This window comes from Mugil cephalus, chromosome 2 (assembly GCF_022458985.1).
Source record: "Mugil cephalus isolate CIBA_MC_2020 chromosome 2, CIBA_Mcephalus_1.1, whole genome shotgun sequence".
Taxonomy (NCBI): domain Eukaryota; kingdom Metazoa; phylum Chordata; class Actinopteri; order Mugiliformes; family Mugilidae; genus Mugil; species Mugil cephalus.
Genome location: NC_061771.1, coordinates 11,063,586 through 11,079,462, shown reverse-complemented (window position 1 = coordinate 11,079,462; position 15,877 = coordinate 11,063,586). Strand labels below are relative to the sequence as shown.

Genomic DNA, 15,877 nt, shown 5'->3' with positions numbered 1-15,877 from the left:
TTCAAAACTTATTTACGAAATTTGCAAACAACTAAGATATTTCCAACTATTTACATCAAAATGCAGGCAGTGCCTCAGGCGTTTTTTTTGTACAACTATTTACAAAACAATCAGGTGTCACATAAGAGGGCAAACAAATTATTTGTGCCACTCCACGAAGCAGCTCCCGTCTACCAAACGACAGAGGGGCACATCACAGGCCTGACACTTCCAGGGTGTATCGCTCCTTTTGTTTTTCCACCTGGGTGCAGCGTTTGCATTTCCGCCTGCCTTTGGAAGCTTTTTGCCCAGGATCTGTGACTGTGCAAACGGGCACAGGAACACGAGCAGCCGTCCTGCTCTGGGGAACATCCGCCTCATCCACCTCACAAAACTGGCAAGTCCTTGTGTGCCATGGGCTGCACCTTCTTTACACTGCTCATCTCACGGTGCAAGATGAAGGCATTAGTTACAATGCCTGTACCAGCGAGATGTTTTCCTGGGTGCGGAGTAAACCTGAATGAGCTGGTCTGAAAGGTCAACGCCGCCCATATTCTTGTTATATGCTGTAACTGGTGTGGGACAGGGAATGTCCCTAACAGCCCAGCGTCCATCTTGATCCTTCACCCTTCTCTTCACCGTCTCCCCTGAAAATGCAGGATGGATGGTGGAACACAGAGACACAATTATGTGTGTCCATCCACTTTACAAAAACAAGTGGGCCCTCTCGTATCCATCTCACTGAACCTCTTGCACTTTTTTTGGTCGGAGCATTTGCCCTCCCTCTAGGGCACCCTTTTCTGTTCTCCCTGTAGGTGCCACAAGCTCCAAACTTGTCACTGGCCAGGTCCACGGATAGCTTGGGACTCGTGTAAAAATTGTCCATGTAAATATGGTACCCAGTCCCAAGACAGGACGCCTGAACAAGGTTCATGACGACATCATAAGACAGCCCATGCTCGCTTGGAGATGCAGCTTTGTCAGTGTATATGTCAAATCTTATTGTAGAGCCACTGCTTGACTCAGCCAGTACAAAAAAATTGATACCCCATTTTGTTGGCTTGTCTTTCATATATTGAGTCGTGCCTGTTTTTGCTTTGGTTGCCACCATCCTTTCATCCACTGCCAGCTCCCTCCTTGGGTGGTAATAAGCCAGACAGGCACTGTGGATGTCATTATAAAGGGGCCTAACTCTAAACAGCTTGTCATGGGCTGCGGTCTCCAATAGTCTCTGAGACTTGACAGCGGCACTAATGACATGTAGATCAGGAGACCGGAAAAACCTGTAGAGATCTCTTGTCTCTATGTCAATCCATTTATATTTCTTTCCTAATTCTGTGTTTTTTGCAGCATTTGCATTGGTATTTCTGCAGATTGTCCTGACTGTGTCAATGGCAAAAAACAGTAGAAAAAGGTCTTTTGGACTCTGTGGGGAAAGTGTTTCCACTTGGACACCTGGTGTTCTTGGTGGTTGAAACTGCTTAGTGATGGGGCGGTGTCAGCATCCTCCCCTGTCTTCCAGGGCTCAGGGCTGAGGCGTGGCTCTGCTGCCTGAGCTAGCGGAGATCGGGACCTGGTGGGCGGACCACACCGCCCCTTCCCCTCCCTCCGTGTAGATCGAGTAGAACTCGGGGGATCGCGTATCGGAGGATGCTCTTCCCCTTTCTGATCTTCCGAAACAAAAGATGGATCATTCACTAAATGATCAAATTCCTCACTTTCTGACTCTCTACATTCTCTACATTCAATAATCGCCTCATTTTTTTGACAAACAACACGTCAAAACAATTTTACTACAAACTAAATAAACAAACTACACACTAACAACACAATCCAAACACACTAAATGTCATATATCTCGAATCTAAAATATCGATATCTTTATCTCTTTCGCCGATGTCACTCCCACAAACTTTCCACTCCACCCCAGCAACCAAATACCCTGCGCTGCCATATATTAATTTGATTGGTTGGTGTAGTGCATGCTTTTTAACCAATAGGAATTGTTTTTGGAGTTTTGGTGTTGTTGTTGTTTTTTTTTCTTTACTTGCAAGCGCTTCCCGCTCGCCAGCATACTCCTTTCTTTCGGGTTTGCCGTTTCTTCCGGCAACAACCGTGAGGACCCGATGCATGAAATGGCATGGATTACATTTTTTATCGTAAATCCAGGTTTTACTTGGTCTATCAACACAATTTAAAAACTGGTATATTGTTTGAAGTATGTTTATTAAACACAAGTTGAAACGAAGACTCCGTGAGTCTGCATCTTGCGGTGACGTCATCTTAAGTCGGTCATGTGATTTGGACGCAGCGGTGCGTCCGTCGACCCCAGAGGGTTAAAGGTGGAGCCGGGACGTCTCAGGGCCCCACAGAGAAATCATTCAGATCAGTCAGTTCTTTATTATTACAGTCAGGACCAGCCTCCTTTATGGGCTTTATTATTTGTTGATCTCAGTATTGATGCCATTAAAGATTTCCACTAGTTGCTGCATTTTTTTCCGCTCTCATTGTTTTACTTTTGTATCTTCCTCAAGTTTTTCCTCATCTTTAATCTCCTCTTTCTATCCTCTCTTCCATTGTTCTTCCTTCCTCCTCAGCACTCCAGCATAGACGGACTCTCCTCTGTTATTCAGAACAGCTCCAGACAAACCTTTGGGTGCGGATGCAGTGCAGTGAAATACCGGTTATTTTCTGTTTCTCTCAGTTTGTGAACTCATATTTTTCTGTTTTCTGCTCTAGAAGATGAAACAACCCCTGTAGCATCACAGCCTTCTTCATTTTTCATTTATGGTAGTTTTTCTGTTCTTAGTGTCTCGCTCCATGTCTAATGTCCCTCTGTCAGTGCGTTTACATGCAGAGCTTAATCGAGCTATGCTCAAAATTCAACTTTCACACTACAGTCCTTGTCCCAGTTTACATGCAGCGCAAGAAAATCAAATAACTGTTCTCCTCTTACACACTAGGTGGCGATACGTGTGATACGTGGCAAGATAATGCCACATTAATACGGCCCGATTTCCGGGTTGACCTATTACGTGATATAATAAACAAGACTTGTTCATGCGGCAAACTTCAAACAACAACCAGACAGATAATACATATAATAATAACCTTTTTTAATCTCGTACGTAATGTTCGCGCTACTTCTGGTGCAGGTAAGATCCGCGCTATCCCTCAGACACCACCGTTTCTCTTCTTCTGTGATCAGCTTTCTTGGACGTTTTTGTTCCGGGGTCACATGTCAGCGCAGCAGTTGTGGAGCATGCGCACACGCATTATCTGATTGAAAACTCTGATTCCAATCGCATTATCTGGGTGCCTCCAGATCTTGAACCAAGAGTGAGTTTCTTCATCTGTTTGTGAGGCTCGTTTCCTGGAGTCGTCACCACTCATTGACTCGTTTCAGGTCGGCACACTATGAAAGATGACAGCGACAACGTGCCCGGTCTCTTAACAGACTACTTTCTCAAAGGTGGTATTGGTCATTCTTGTTTCATAGAAACTGTTGGATTAATATGTTCAACTGTTACTAAGTGGATGACGTAATTTGGTATAAATCACTGATGTTTGGTGTTCCTCTTGGTTATCTATCACATATATCACAACTTCCCACACCCCAAGAGACCACTGACACCAGTTCAGAAGATGGACCCACATTCTGAACTGTACAGATAATTTCTGGATTCATTCATCAATTCAAACACTTCTTTAAACTACTTCTTGTTTGCCATCTAAAAACAGATCACGTTTTTTTATTTCGTTATTAGTCTCCAGTGTTTTCCTGTTGGACACATCCCAGTCTACATGAGACTTTGTCTATGTAAGACTATGAGTCCACGTAAACGCAGCCATTTACTTAATTCCTTTTTATTTTCCAGTGTGGTTTAGTGGCATTGCTGTTGCTTGGAAACCCAACGTCGCCATGTTGTGATATGAAGCTACAATTAACATGTTTGCAAGGGAAATATTAATGTAAATGAGGATCGTCTCGGGACAATCTGAACACCACAGTGAAGTCCTCGTTCCTCTGTGTAGAAACTAACAGTAAAATAAAATACCCAAACCTGCTCATATAAAATAAAAATGAAGATAAAAATTACATCCTGGTGTGATCGTATAATGGTGATATTGATATTCCATAAATCATAAGTGAAACCCCAAATAACCATGACATGAAATGTCTCTTAAGAACACATTCAACATTTACCATGAGAAAAGTATAAAAAAATCGCAAGTGGCTCATTAACATTAAATTCAAAGGTAGATAACAAATGTGAGCCCTTTATCTGAACAATTATCTGAAGACTTGTATACAAAAACGTCATGGAAAGTTACATAAAAAGTGCACAACATATTACCTGCCACACAGCATACAGCAGCACAGTGGTGAGGGAAAGCGTCACAGTCTCGGGACAATCTGAATAACGTTACCTGACACGAGGGAAACATTTAAGCTAGTTTAGCATCATTAACAAGTCTCCAAATATAATTTTACGGTCTACTAAGTCTCAGTGATTGCTCAAAACAGTTAGCATAGATCACAGTGAGTACTTGACACGGTAAAATATAAAGTATAAACATCTGGAACATTAAAGAAAATAATTAATTATCCCGGACCATGCAAGAGGACGTCTTACCACAGAGAAGTCCTCTTTCCTGTGTGCAGTACCCACACCAACCACTGCGCCAGTAAATGGCGGTGTTGCACCGTTTTCTGCCACATACATGAACCATCTATAGTGATTCAAGACCTTTGAATATTTGATCTCTGCCTTTACTTGTCCTTTCTTTCATCTCATTATTTCTTTCACACACTGTGTTTTCATCTCTTCACTTTTTCTTTCTCCACTCTCATCTGTGGTGTGACTGCGTCCAGACTCACAGATGCTGCTTTGGGATTATTAGCTGTGAAACTCTGCTGAGTCTCAGTTTAGGCTTCGTTTCACCCAAACTGCATCTGAAATAGGTTTGATATGATTCTGTTTTTTATTCTACGTTAACTGATGAGCTCACATTTAGATGCTTTTGCTTTGTTAAAATCCATCTCTGCTGTTATTTACAGTCCGTTGTCCAACGTAGACCGGAGGTCTGCAGAAAGTTCACCATGACGACAAGATGAAGACAAGACTCACTGTATATTTAAGACGAACTGGAAGCACACTTAATTTATTCACTGATGTTTTCACCTTTGTCTTTTTTGTTTTTGTATTTATTTATTTGTTTTTGCGTGTGGAGGGTTGTGATTTTCTGTCACTAATGCACTGTGACAGTCCATTCTAAAAATGTTAAATTGTATTTGAGCTTTGCTTTATCTGGTAATAAATTAGAGCAGAGCTATGCTGCTCTAATTTCTGCAACTTCATATGAAGTTCTGAACTAAAAACTGAACACATTGACACATAGAGTAAGTTGCGTAGTGTAGTGATAAGAAAATTAGGAAAAATATGAAAATAAAGTCTGTAAATTATAAAGAGAATATTAGTTAGTTAGCGCTTTTTGTAAGATGGGTACATACAAATTCAACAATGTGTGGCTCCAGAATGAAGAATTTAACATGATTGAAGCACTGGAAATATTCATGAAGCACACTGCACCTTGTGCAAAAAAAAAGTTTGGAACATTGGGCATCAAGACGCTGGAATCCCACGGGAAATGGGAAAAAACATAGAGCTGTCATAAAATCAATTTATTCACAGTTCTTTCACATTGCAGCAAACGCTGCAATGTGAAAGAACTGTGAATAAATTGATATATTTTTCAAGTAATTCCGGACCTCCTTTTTGCCCATATGGATGTTGAAACCCGTAGATATACATTAACTCACTGAATTTTCAATCGATTTTAAATCTGTTATATTTATAAATAAAGATAGAATGATACAATATAGTTTGGTTAAATTAAAATGCAGATAATGTGCAACGCCATTGAAAGGCTTGTAGGTATTTGTCAAAACGGACTGATAATGGATTAACAATAAAAACAATGATAATGATATATTTAAAAATAATAACACAATAGAGTTTATGATATAATGATCAAAATAAAACACGATAAAGTTACAGGAAGAGTTCGACAGACAGAAATTAGGCTACTTTGTCTCTGTAGCTTCGTTGCACATAAAACAAAACCAAACAAGAAAATTCAAATAAACTAAGATTTGCATAGATCATGTCATCGCATGGTGCTTCCTTGTCCACTTTTATCATATTACTGATGTCTTACTGACAGAAACATATTTTGTTTTCTTATCCTTACATAAGCTAGTAACAAGATACAGTAGTTTAATTGCGTAAGCTTTAGAGATACATTCAACACGTTCATAACAGTAAAATAATATAAAACATCTTCTCACTTGTGAAACGGTATTCCCTGTTGCTTGGTTTTGGTGTTTCTTTCATGGGAGCATCAGTAAACGACGCAAAAGTCTGTCATTATAGTGTCAGTCAGATGCACTGACCACAGTCTGGCTGCTGGTAAGAGCCCCTGTCCAAGATGGCGGCTGTGTTGACGTGTCTGACCAGCCTGAATGCTTCATCTAGTGTTTATGTATCTATGGTTGAAACCTGCAGAAACCCTGTTAGCACGGCTTCGCTGGCAAGCAAAGCATGCTCCAGGTAGAAAGAATAATGTTTGTTTTGTGTTTTCAAGTGCATTTAGTGCCTATTAAATTATCTGTTCTTATTGCTGTCAAGCATATATTGCATTCATTCCATTATATGCCTTAAAATGGACAGTATACAATTGTCTGTCAGAACTAACGCACATAAGTAAGTGGATGAGGTGTGTATGAGAGATGGAGAGAGAGAGAGAAGTTGTGTATAGTGCTCAGTGAATTAGTTACATTAATATAAATATATTATGATGTTTTCTGATTCACATTCATTTTAAGATTTTTATTTTATTTCATTGATTCATTTTCTGAATTTGATTGTGTAATTTGAATCTTGATTTAACTTATGGCTACACACTATACAAAATAAAATGATTTGAAGCATGTGACAATTTTGTCATTACAGTGTAATGGCATCTATATTCAGCATAATATAAACACATAAAAAACACATGTAAAACACATACTTCTCTGGTGTATTTTGTTTGTTTTTTATATAACTTCAACTGTCAGTTAACGCTGCTGCTATAAGTCTGTGCTCTAAACCAAACCAACATTATATTTCCATGCTGTATCTCCTTTGCTTTTCACACTAAGATCCAGATGGTGGCGATATTGCCCCATTTTGTTGGTTGCCAACCGCCAATATAACGGAACGAAGAAGAAGTTCATGACGCCATCACGTTATATAACTTCCTGTGTACGCAAGGTCTATGCGCACAAGCAGCGACATTTCTTTGACTTCAAAACCCTCAAAGGTAACAAAGTCTTGCTTCAAATGTAGATTTTTAAGGTGACATTAAAAGCTCAACAATTGCATCATGCTCGTGTGATATAGGTGGAACTAAAGCCTCCCTTTATTCATCTCCATGTGACCTTTGCACATAAGTCCTTGACAGTATGTGCTTCACGTTAGCGCTAGCTTAGCCTAGCAATAAACATGTAACAGTTACTTACATAGATTTACAAAGTAAATGTAAAGTTTATTTTGTGTTGTTCCGTTAAGATTCACAGTGCAATCAACTCGTCACAAGGGTGTTTTCATTATGCGTTTTAGTGCTTCTAGTAGTTATCTTAAATGTGTCATTCCGACTCCGTTGAATTTATCTTTCGCGTCTGTTCTTGTAACGTTATTTACGATATGATGGCTCGGAGCGGCCAAAATTAATGTGAAAATAAAAAATGTCATTATTGGAGTCAGATGTTACTTTACAAAATAATTGTATCGTTTAACTCTTGTCTTTGAAGAAACTATAAGTTAAACGTCAATAGTGCAACAACATAAGTTAACAACAACTCTGCCACCACGTCCAGTGGGTTCTTCTTGTTTACAGCCTCTGACAGGGGCTATATTGCTATTTATATATATGTTTTTTTTCACTATAAATTTATTAGTTAACATACAATATTTTTTACCTATTGTTTGTTGTTGCACGAACATTTTATTTCCTCGTTTTGTACAGTACCACTTAATATTTTTTGTGTCCTTGAGGATTTCTATATTTTCATATAAAAATGAGTCAAATTTTTCCTTAAATGTTGTGCTTGTGCAAGTATTTATTCAAAGAAACGTATAACTGTAAGTTTGGAAAAGTAAGTGAATCTGCATTATGTGGTGTGACACCCTGGTGCAGCAAAAATGGCAACTGAACTTTTCTGGACAGTTTCAGGACAGAACCACTGTAGTTCTGAGATATTGGTTAAACAACATTTGAATTGGATGTTGTTATTTAACTTTTATTTTGTAGAACAGCTTAAAGGTGTCACTGCTGTTATTGTCTTTTCAAAATATGGTTCACTGACGTACTGAGGTCCAGTCACAGCACAGTAGAAAACAAGAGAATAAGACTAACAGATGTGATTGTGTTGAAAGGAGTGGTGCCTGCTCTCCAGGTGGGTACAGGCCAGATGAACAACATGTGAGACGGATGGTACCTGCAGTGATCTGTCCTGTGGGCTTTACGCATCTGCCCTGTTGTTTACTTCCCGATTTACAACCTTGTCATTACACAAACCTTGTGTTTGGACTGTGAGCCCTGAGAGCTGCTGCACATCTAGTGTGTCTGGGCTCATTGTCATACTGAATGACTGAGTTTCTCTACCATTCATGAATCAATGTCCAGACATTTTCTATTCGAATTTACTGGTATAGTTCTGAATGAATTTGTCCGTCAGTGATGACCTGTTGTCCTGGTACAGGTGCAACAAAACGAGCCCAAGCACGGACATTACTGCCCCCGTGTGTCGTGAATGATGTTTAGCAAACTGCAGAAATGTTCCTTTTGGAGAGCGGTGTCTTTGCGTTTGCCACCATGATTGTGTTCTGTTTTCCTGAGGGTGGATTCATGAGCATTAACATCAGCCAGTTTGGGAGAGGCTGATGAAATAGTAGCTTGAATGTTGCCCTCCATTGAGACCTCTCTGACTGTTGTTTTATTAAGCTCACTTCTTAAACTTAAAACTTAAAGACGTGAACTTGAATTAAAAAAATGCACCCACACATTTTACAAGAATTTAATGCCAAGTGTACAAAACAGAAATAATACGAGATTGTCCAACCGCAACTATGACCGACTGTCAGGGTGAACTGAGAAAAAGACTCTAGACTCATGAACCATGAGGAGCCTGATGGAGCCTAAGCTTTGGAAAAAACACAGTCTAGCAGCTAGACTGTGTTTTTTCAGATTTCTAGTATCCTCCTGATAAAGTGGGAGGTCCGGTTGTTGACCTTTTGTCTCGGTGCTCTGTGAGCTCCAGGTAGTCAGAGTTTTCCTGGTCCTCCTCTAGGTGTCAGTTTTTTGATCAGGACTTGTTTTCAGCAGCATTCACAACATTTTTGAATACTTTAAAATACATTGTGTTACAAATGTTACATTGTGTCAGGATTTGTGGCGAGTCACATCGACATATTGAGACAGATATTCTGTGAAAGAATAATGACTCGTTAATGAATTAACTCATTGTTGTGTGTTTTCAGGTTTAGACAAGTGATGGCTGCAACGTTGCGATTGCTTTACTCCGCGCCAAAACCAGGTAAGATTTTCGAACCTGTATGTTTTTCTACATTTCTGCATAAATATCTCTACACATCGGTGTGTTTTTTACACAAATCCTCAAAGCAGACAAAGAGAAACTAATTAAACAAATGAAACAATATATCATACTTGTATTTATTATTATTATTGTGTGGTTGCAGATGCTCTTAAGCGTCACTGTACGTATGAACTCTGTTCACCTCCAACTTTTTTTTTGTACTTTCAGGCAGTTTCGTGACGACCTTGAATGTAGCGAGGTCGTTCACTGTGTCCGCTCGACGGGACGGATTCAGTAAGTAGCACAGCGTCAGTGAGTAAGCCAGCGGTCCTCGGGCTTAACTGTGATTTAAGAGAATTACAAATCCAGCTGACTTCTAACCTGGGGAGGCTGCCATCGTATGTGCCGCATGACTAGCTGCAGCCCTGACGGTGGATCAGGATAACGTGGTGTAACGAACAGCGAACCCGCTTTTATCAGGGAAATAAACAAATAGTGATGGAATTGGAGAATAAGTTATGAATACATTTTATTTGCATGCAACAAATTTACATGCATTGTGTTTGACGGAAGTCTTTGCTGAAAATGCCAGAATATGTAACATGTAACAGGAGAGTTTGCATTCTGCAGAACTGTCACTCTATGGCTCTGTTGTTTTTATGTTAATGACACCTAGTGTTTCCTACCACATCACTGGCCTAACACTGTGTCAGCCCCTTTTTCCCCCAAATCAACCCTGACCTGCTGAGGCTTAACCTCTGAAGGTGTGCGCAGGAAGGAGTGGGACAAACACGTGTCCAGCTCAACTGGAAGAAGACGTGGGGAATTTGAAGGCAACACGTTGTTGAACTCTTTGTTGGGTTCCTCAAACTATTCCTGAATCAAATTTGTTTTCTGATGTGGTTTGTTAAAAAAAAAAAAAAAGAAGAAGAACCCACTGCCATTGTGGAAGAAAAGAAAACGTGTACTGGGTCTTCAGAAATAATAATATATCCCACCTATGATCTAAGTTGTCATTTCACCCATTGATGGTTGTATTACTTTGTGTGTGTGCGTATACAGAGTATGTGAACGCTCAGGAGATCCCTACAGACATGAAGTCCATCACAGACCGGGCTGCACAGACACTGCTGTGGACAGAACTCTTCAGAGGTCAGTTGTTACACGCACACACACACACAATAAACATACGGTCGTATCGTGGTGACTTTCTGATCCTGATTTACCAAAGGCTGAGCCATCTTCAGAGTGTTTGTACTCGTACAACATACATGTTTTTCTCATTTATTCCTCAATCCAGGATCGTTGCCCCTTTAATGGTCATAGCCACAAAGTTCATTTGTTTAATGAAGTCATTTTAAAGACTAAGGGACTAAAGGGAGTTTTTCTTTGCCACCGTCGCCCTCAGGCTTGCTCTGGAGGTTGCAGGCTGGTTTTTATGAAGCGTCTTGAGACGATTTGTATTGTTATTGGCGCTATATAAATAAAACTGAATTGAATTAAAGAGGTCACTACATTTACACAGTGGAATTTGGGCTGTACGGCACATAATAAAGATCTGTGTGTTATTGACTCACCGTCATCTGGTGCATTACATCACATTTTAGTTGAGGTGCAGCAAAACAAGAATAGAGGGCAATGACACCGAGGTCGGTTGTGCGCAAGGAATTAAAACATCTACAATTCAGCCATTCTACTCTGAGCAGAATAACTCTCTGTTTTCATGCCATTAGTCACTCGTTTTGAAATCTTGGTTTTCTCTCATTCAGAAAAGCCAAATGAAGTTACTGAGGTCAGGCATGTCCTTGACCCCTCACTGGAAAACTGTGATTCACATGTTCCTGTCATATTTTTAATGCCATACAGGACATTTAGCCGCCTTCTCTCTGATTCATATGTGACTGTGTTGTGATGTCAGGTCTGAGCATGACGATGAGCTACCTGTTCAGAGAGCCAGCGACCATCAATTACCCATTTGAGAAGGGACCCCTCTCCCCACGCTTCAGAGGAGAGCACGCTCTCCGCAGGTGAGAACGAAGCCACCACCACTACATGAATATTGATAAGAGACGCTGGGATGTGAGTCAGATGGATTCAAAACAACCGTCTCATAGATGTTTAGATGGAAAGAATATGTGGGTTATTGATTGTTCTCTTCTGTGCCGATATAAATCGAGTCTTCATGGTGTCATACGAAACTGGAACCTATAGTTGTTAAATAAAAGCTTTACTGCTTACAGACAAAGGTAGAATAAATTAATTTAACTAAACAACACTACAAAGAAAATTAGAGTTTTTTATTCAACTGTGGAACATTTTCTAACCATATCAAAGGAGATGCAGAAGTAGGACCGTTTTTTAGTATCATAGTGAATACAGTCAGGAGTCATGGAGCTCTGTTCACATTTATTCCTGTTATCATGTGAGATCTTAAGTACTCAAACTGCAGTGAAAAGAAAAAAGCCTCTTCTTCACCCGGTGTAAGCATTATTATTATGGCTCACCGCTGTGGACGTTTCATTTAAACCTGAAAAGGTTTATTGTTGTCAGGCCCATGGACATTCAACAGTGTGGCCTCTATTTGGTCAGTTTTACCTTTAATCAAGTAAAAATTTGTGCTCTTTGTCACTTATTTCAGAAACTAATTCAAATCTGAAAATAATATGTGTGTATTTCTGAAGTTCATTTTTATTATTTCACCATGTTCAGCTCTAGAGTTCAGCTTTCTTCTCCTCCCACTCCTGTTCTTCTGCCCCTATTTAATTTCTACGTCTCTTCCCCACATCCTTCCCGTCCTAGGGCAGATTTTCCTTTTTTAATTTTTACTCATGTCTAAATGAAATCGATTTGAATGAATCAAACTTTTATCATAATCTCTGTCATGATGTCACAACAGGTACCCCTCAGGAGAGGAGCGCTGCATTGCCTGTAAGCTGTGTGAAGCGATCTGCCCTGCCCAGGTACACACACGCAGCCAGACTTTTAGCCAGAGACAGACTTTGTGTCGGTTTAACAACTTGTTACGTCTAGACTGGGGAAGGTTCACCCACTTTCTGCAGAAACATCTGTCATATTCGAAAGACAGTACTCTGCACGGGGCTTTCTTAACATGAATAATAAAGTGGCAGGCATCAGATGGGTAATTCATGGCACAGTATTGGAAAAAGGTGTCTCTCGCCATTGATAATCTATAGTAATATATAATGCAATAGATTTTCTTTGTTAATAAAATCTGTTCCAGCAGAAAGGTTATGAGAAACATGTAAAGTGTCATAGTAAAGGCTTAGTCTGCTTTTATAAAGAATGTCCTTTACCAATATGGTCAATCACTCGGCCTGCATCAATAACTAACTCTCCAGTGAGTGACTCGGCCGAGCTGGAACGTGCTTCATTAATATTAGATCGATTTAGATTAGCTTTGACTTTATTGTCATTGCATATAGCACCAGCTCAAACACAGTGAAATCCTGTTCAGCTTTCAACCAGAAGTGCAAAAAGCAAATGTTGGCATTTACAATGTAATGCGCTTGTCTTCATCCCAAGTGTTGTGTGTTTCCAGGCCATCACCATTGAGGCGGAGACTCGTGCTGACGGCAGCAGGAGGACAACTCGCTACGACATTGACATGACAAAATGTATCTACTGTGGTTTCTGTCAGGAGGCCTGTCCTGTGGATGCCATTGTTGAGGTGTGTGTGTGTGTGTGTGTGTGTATATATATGATCCTGCACGTCACAGACGTCTCAGACATACAAGGACTCTGCAGCTCTTTAATATTTCAGACATGTAGGAGACTCATTTTCTCATGTCCATTGTCAGCTGACCCTGACTTTCTAGTTGTTACGTGTCGTTATCCTTCAAATGCCAAGGACTGGCCCTGCAGATGTCACATTTCATTTTATCACACACACCAGCACAGTTCCTTGTTCTGTGCTTTTGACAGTTTAGCTCCCAGAGCTACGTTATATTTTCTAACGCAAAAAGGCACAAATCACTCTGTAGTTCCTTCAGAGACCGACCAGAGATTCACTCACTCTTAAGGAAAAGGGACAAATTGCTGAACGTAAGGATAAAGTTATAGTATGTTAGTCACATTATAAAAACATGGTTAACGTGTTCAGTAGAGGATGGAAATAAAAGGATAATAGGGAATAAAACTGTAAGGAAACTGACAGCTGTAACAAAACAAATAATAATAATAAAAAATAATTATGTTAGTGTAATGTCTGAGGAAAAGCTCTGGATCATCACAGTCTGATTTCTAGGACGCCAGACTCAAAAGAAACACTGAGTTGAGGTGATTACTTTCTCAGATATGAATGCTAAATGAATCTCCAGAACTATGTGCTGTATGTTGCATGTGAGCATAGAGCTGCTGCTCCGCGTCTGTAGAAAACAGTACTCGGTCCCTAATAAGGTCAAAGAAACAAAGAGAGGCAAAAACGCTTTAGTGGATGAGTCAGAAGTGGGACCAAATAAGCCTCTCATTGACAAGGGTCTTTATTTAGTTGGAAATAAGTTTTGAAATGCCAAAATATCCTCCTTCTTCTTAACTTAAGAAGTTATGAAATTGACATTTAGTTAAGTTTTGGTTAAAAAGAAAAGTCTATTTGTGGAAATCTGTACATTTCCATCAAAGCTGCACATTTTTATAATCCTAGAAGTGCACTTATTTCCTGGGACGGACAAGTGATTCCAGTGAGGCAATATTAGATTTTTAATATTTATTTTCCCAATATTAGATGTTCCCCTGTCTATTTATAACAATATTATACTTGTCTGTTTGTGTATTCAGGAAAATGACTCACTGTTACATCTGTGAGGTGCAAAAGTAAGTGCTCTTCTAGGATTATAAGTTAATTTCAAGGTTTAATTACGAGTCCATCTGTTCAGAAGTGTCTCCAGTCCGTGTAATGAGACTTGGGTATTATTAAGAGCCCCATTTAAAATAAAAAATAAATTCATCTAATTATACAGTCTGACGGTCATAAACAAGTGGAGGAGATTTAGGACTGTTACTCTCCACAGCAGTGGTCCACCAGCAAAGATCACTCCAGAAGACGTCACTAAGGAACCCAGACTTCTAGGCAACTAAAGGACAAAGACACTGCTCTCCCAAAAGAACATTTCAAGAACACAAGCACTTCTGCTTAGTCTCATGTGGAGACATCTTGGAAAAAGTTTTGTGTACAAATGAAAGTAAAGTAGTTCACAGATGAGAACCAAGTAGTTCAATATCACAAACTGTTCACAAACTGCTTCTTCTCACACAGAAGTTGTATGAAAACACTGTGTTAACAGTTCAACATAAGACTCAAAGTTTGAGACACAGAATGAAAATGAACCATTAGAAACCGATGACATAAAGGCTGATCTGATACCATCACAACTAAGGGTCACCAGAGGCAGGAATAACTGGAAGTGTCATCAAAAAGGAAAGTTAAATTGACCTTTTCCCTCCTTTCATTCTGCTCTCCGTCCTGTCTTCATCTTTCTCCAGGGTCCTAACTTTGAGTTCTCCACTGAAACCCACGAAGAGCTGCTCTACAACAAGGAGAAGCTCCTCAACAACGGAGACAAGTGGGAAGCAGAGATAGCCGCCAACATACAGGCTGATTACCTCTACCGATAGACACCCCGCAGACAAACCCAGTGTACAGTTAGCACACACCATCTAACATGTCAGTTATGTACACACTGTAAGAGAACAAACTCAGCTGGGATGGTTATTGGAACGAAAACACAACACATTACTTCTGCTGTCGGTTTCACCCCCTTCTGAAATTCTGTATATAATTGTGTGGGTTATATATTTATTGTAAATTGGCAAATACTACCCTGACTCTCTGTGTGTTGAGTGTGCAGCTGTCAGTGTGTGACCATCCTGTGAGGACCATATTGTTGTGTCTGGATACTGAATTAACAACATGCAGACTGAGTCAGGCTGTCATACAGCGACCCTATTTTATGGACTTCTTGCTGTTTCCACACAGACGTAAATAATAAAACTCTGGGAAGAACGCTTATTGTGCCAAATGTGAAAGTTCCATCTTGATCTTCGAAAAAGTCTCCAAATACAAACAGTCACATTACAAATGTTTGAAAGTGGAATTTATTTTCTGAAATGTAATTACATTTGAATTAAGTTGAGTAACAACTCGAGTCTGGACACCCCACTACGAGGTCTTAAAAATAAGATTAAAGATTTAAATAGAAGGTTTCTAGGAGCTCTTTCTAGTTAATCCAGCTGTTCTTG

At 39.8% G+C, this 15,877-nt stretch overlaps 1 protein-coding gene across 1 annotated transcript; it reads left to right on the top strand.

The window, feature by feature from the left end:
- The first annotated feature begins 7,231 nt into the window (after positions 1–7,231).
- ndufs8a (NADH:ubiquinone oxidoreductase core subunit S8a) lies at positions 7,232–15,647 on the top strand. Its single transcript, XM_047579346.1, has 8 exons — positions 7,232–7,347; positions 9,567–9,622; positions 9,851–9,916; positions 10,685–10,774; positions 11,541–11,649; positions 12,519–12,582; positions 13,182–13,310; positions 15,122–15,647. Exons 2-8 carry the CDS (start codon positions 9,580–9,582, stop codon positions 15,251–15,253), a joined length of 633 nt encoding a protein of 210 aa, XP_047435302.1. The 5' UTR covers positions 7,232–7,347; positions 9,567–9,579; the 3' UTR covers positions 15,254–15,647.
- Positions 15,648–15,877: the final 230 nt, after the last annotated feature.

Bases quoted from the DNA above. Each gene is read 5' to 3' on its own strand.
- ndufs8a (XM_047579346.1), top strand. From the start codon at position 9,580: ATGGCTGCAACGTTGCGATTGCTTTACTCCGCGCCAAAACCAG. The intron at 10,775-11,540 runs GTCAGTTGTTAC...TTGTGATGTCAG, and splicing joins GTGGACAGAACTCTTCAGAG to GTCTGAGCATGACGATGAGC. The intron at 13,311-15,121 runs GTGTGTGTGTGT...ATCTTTCTCCAG, and splicing joins CTGTGGATGCCATTGTTGAG to GGTCCTAACTTTGAGTTCTC.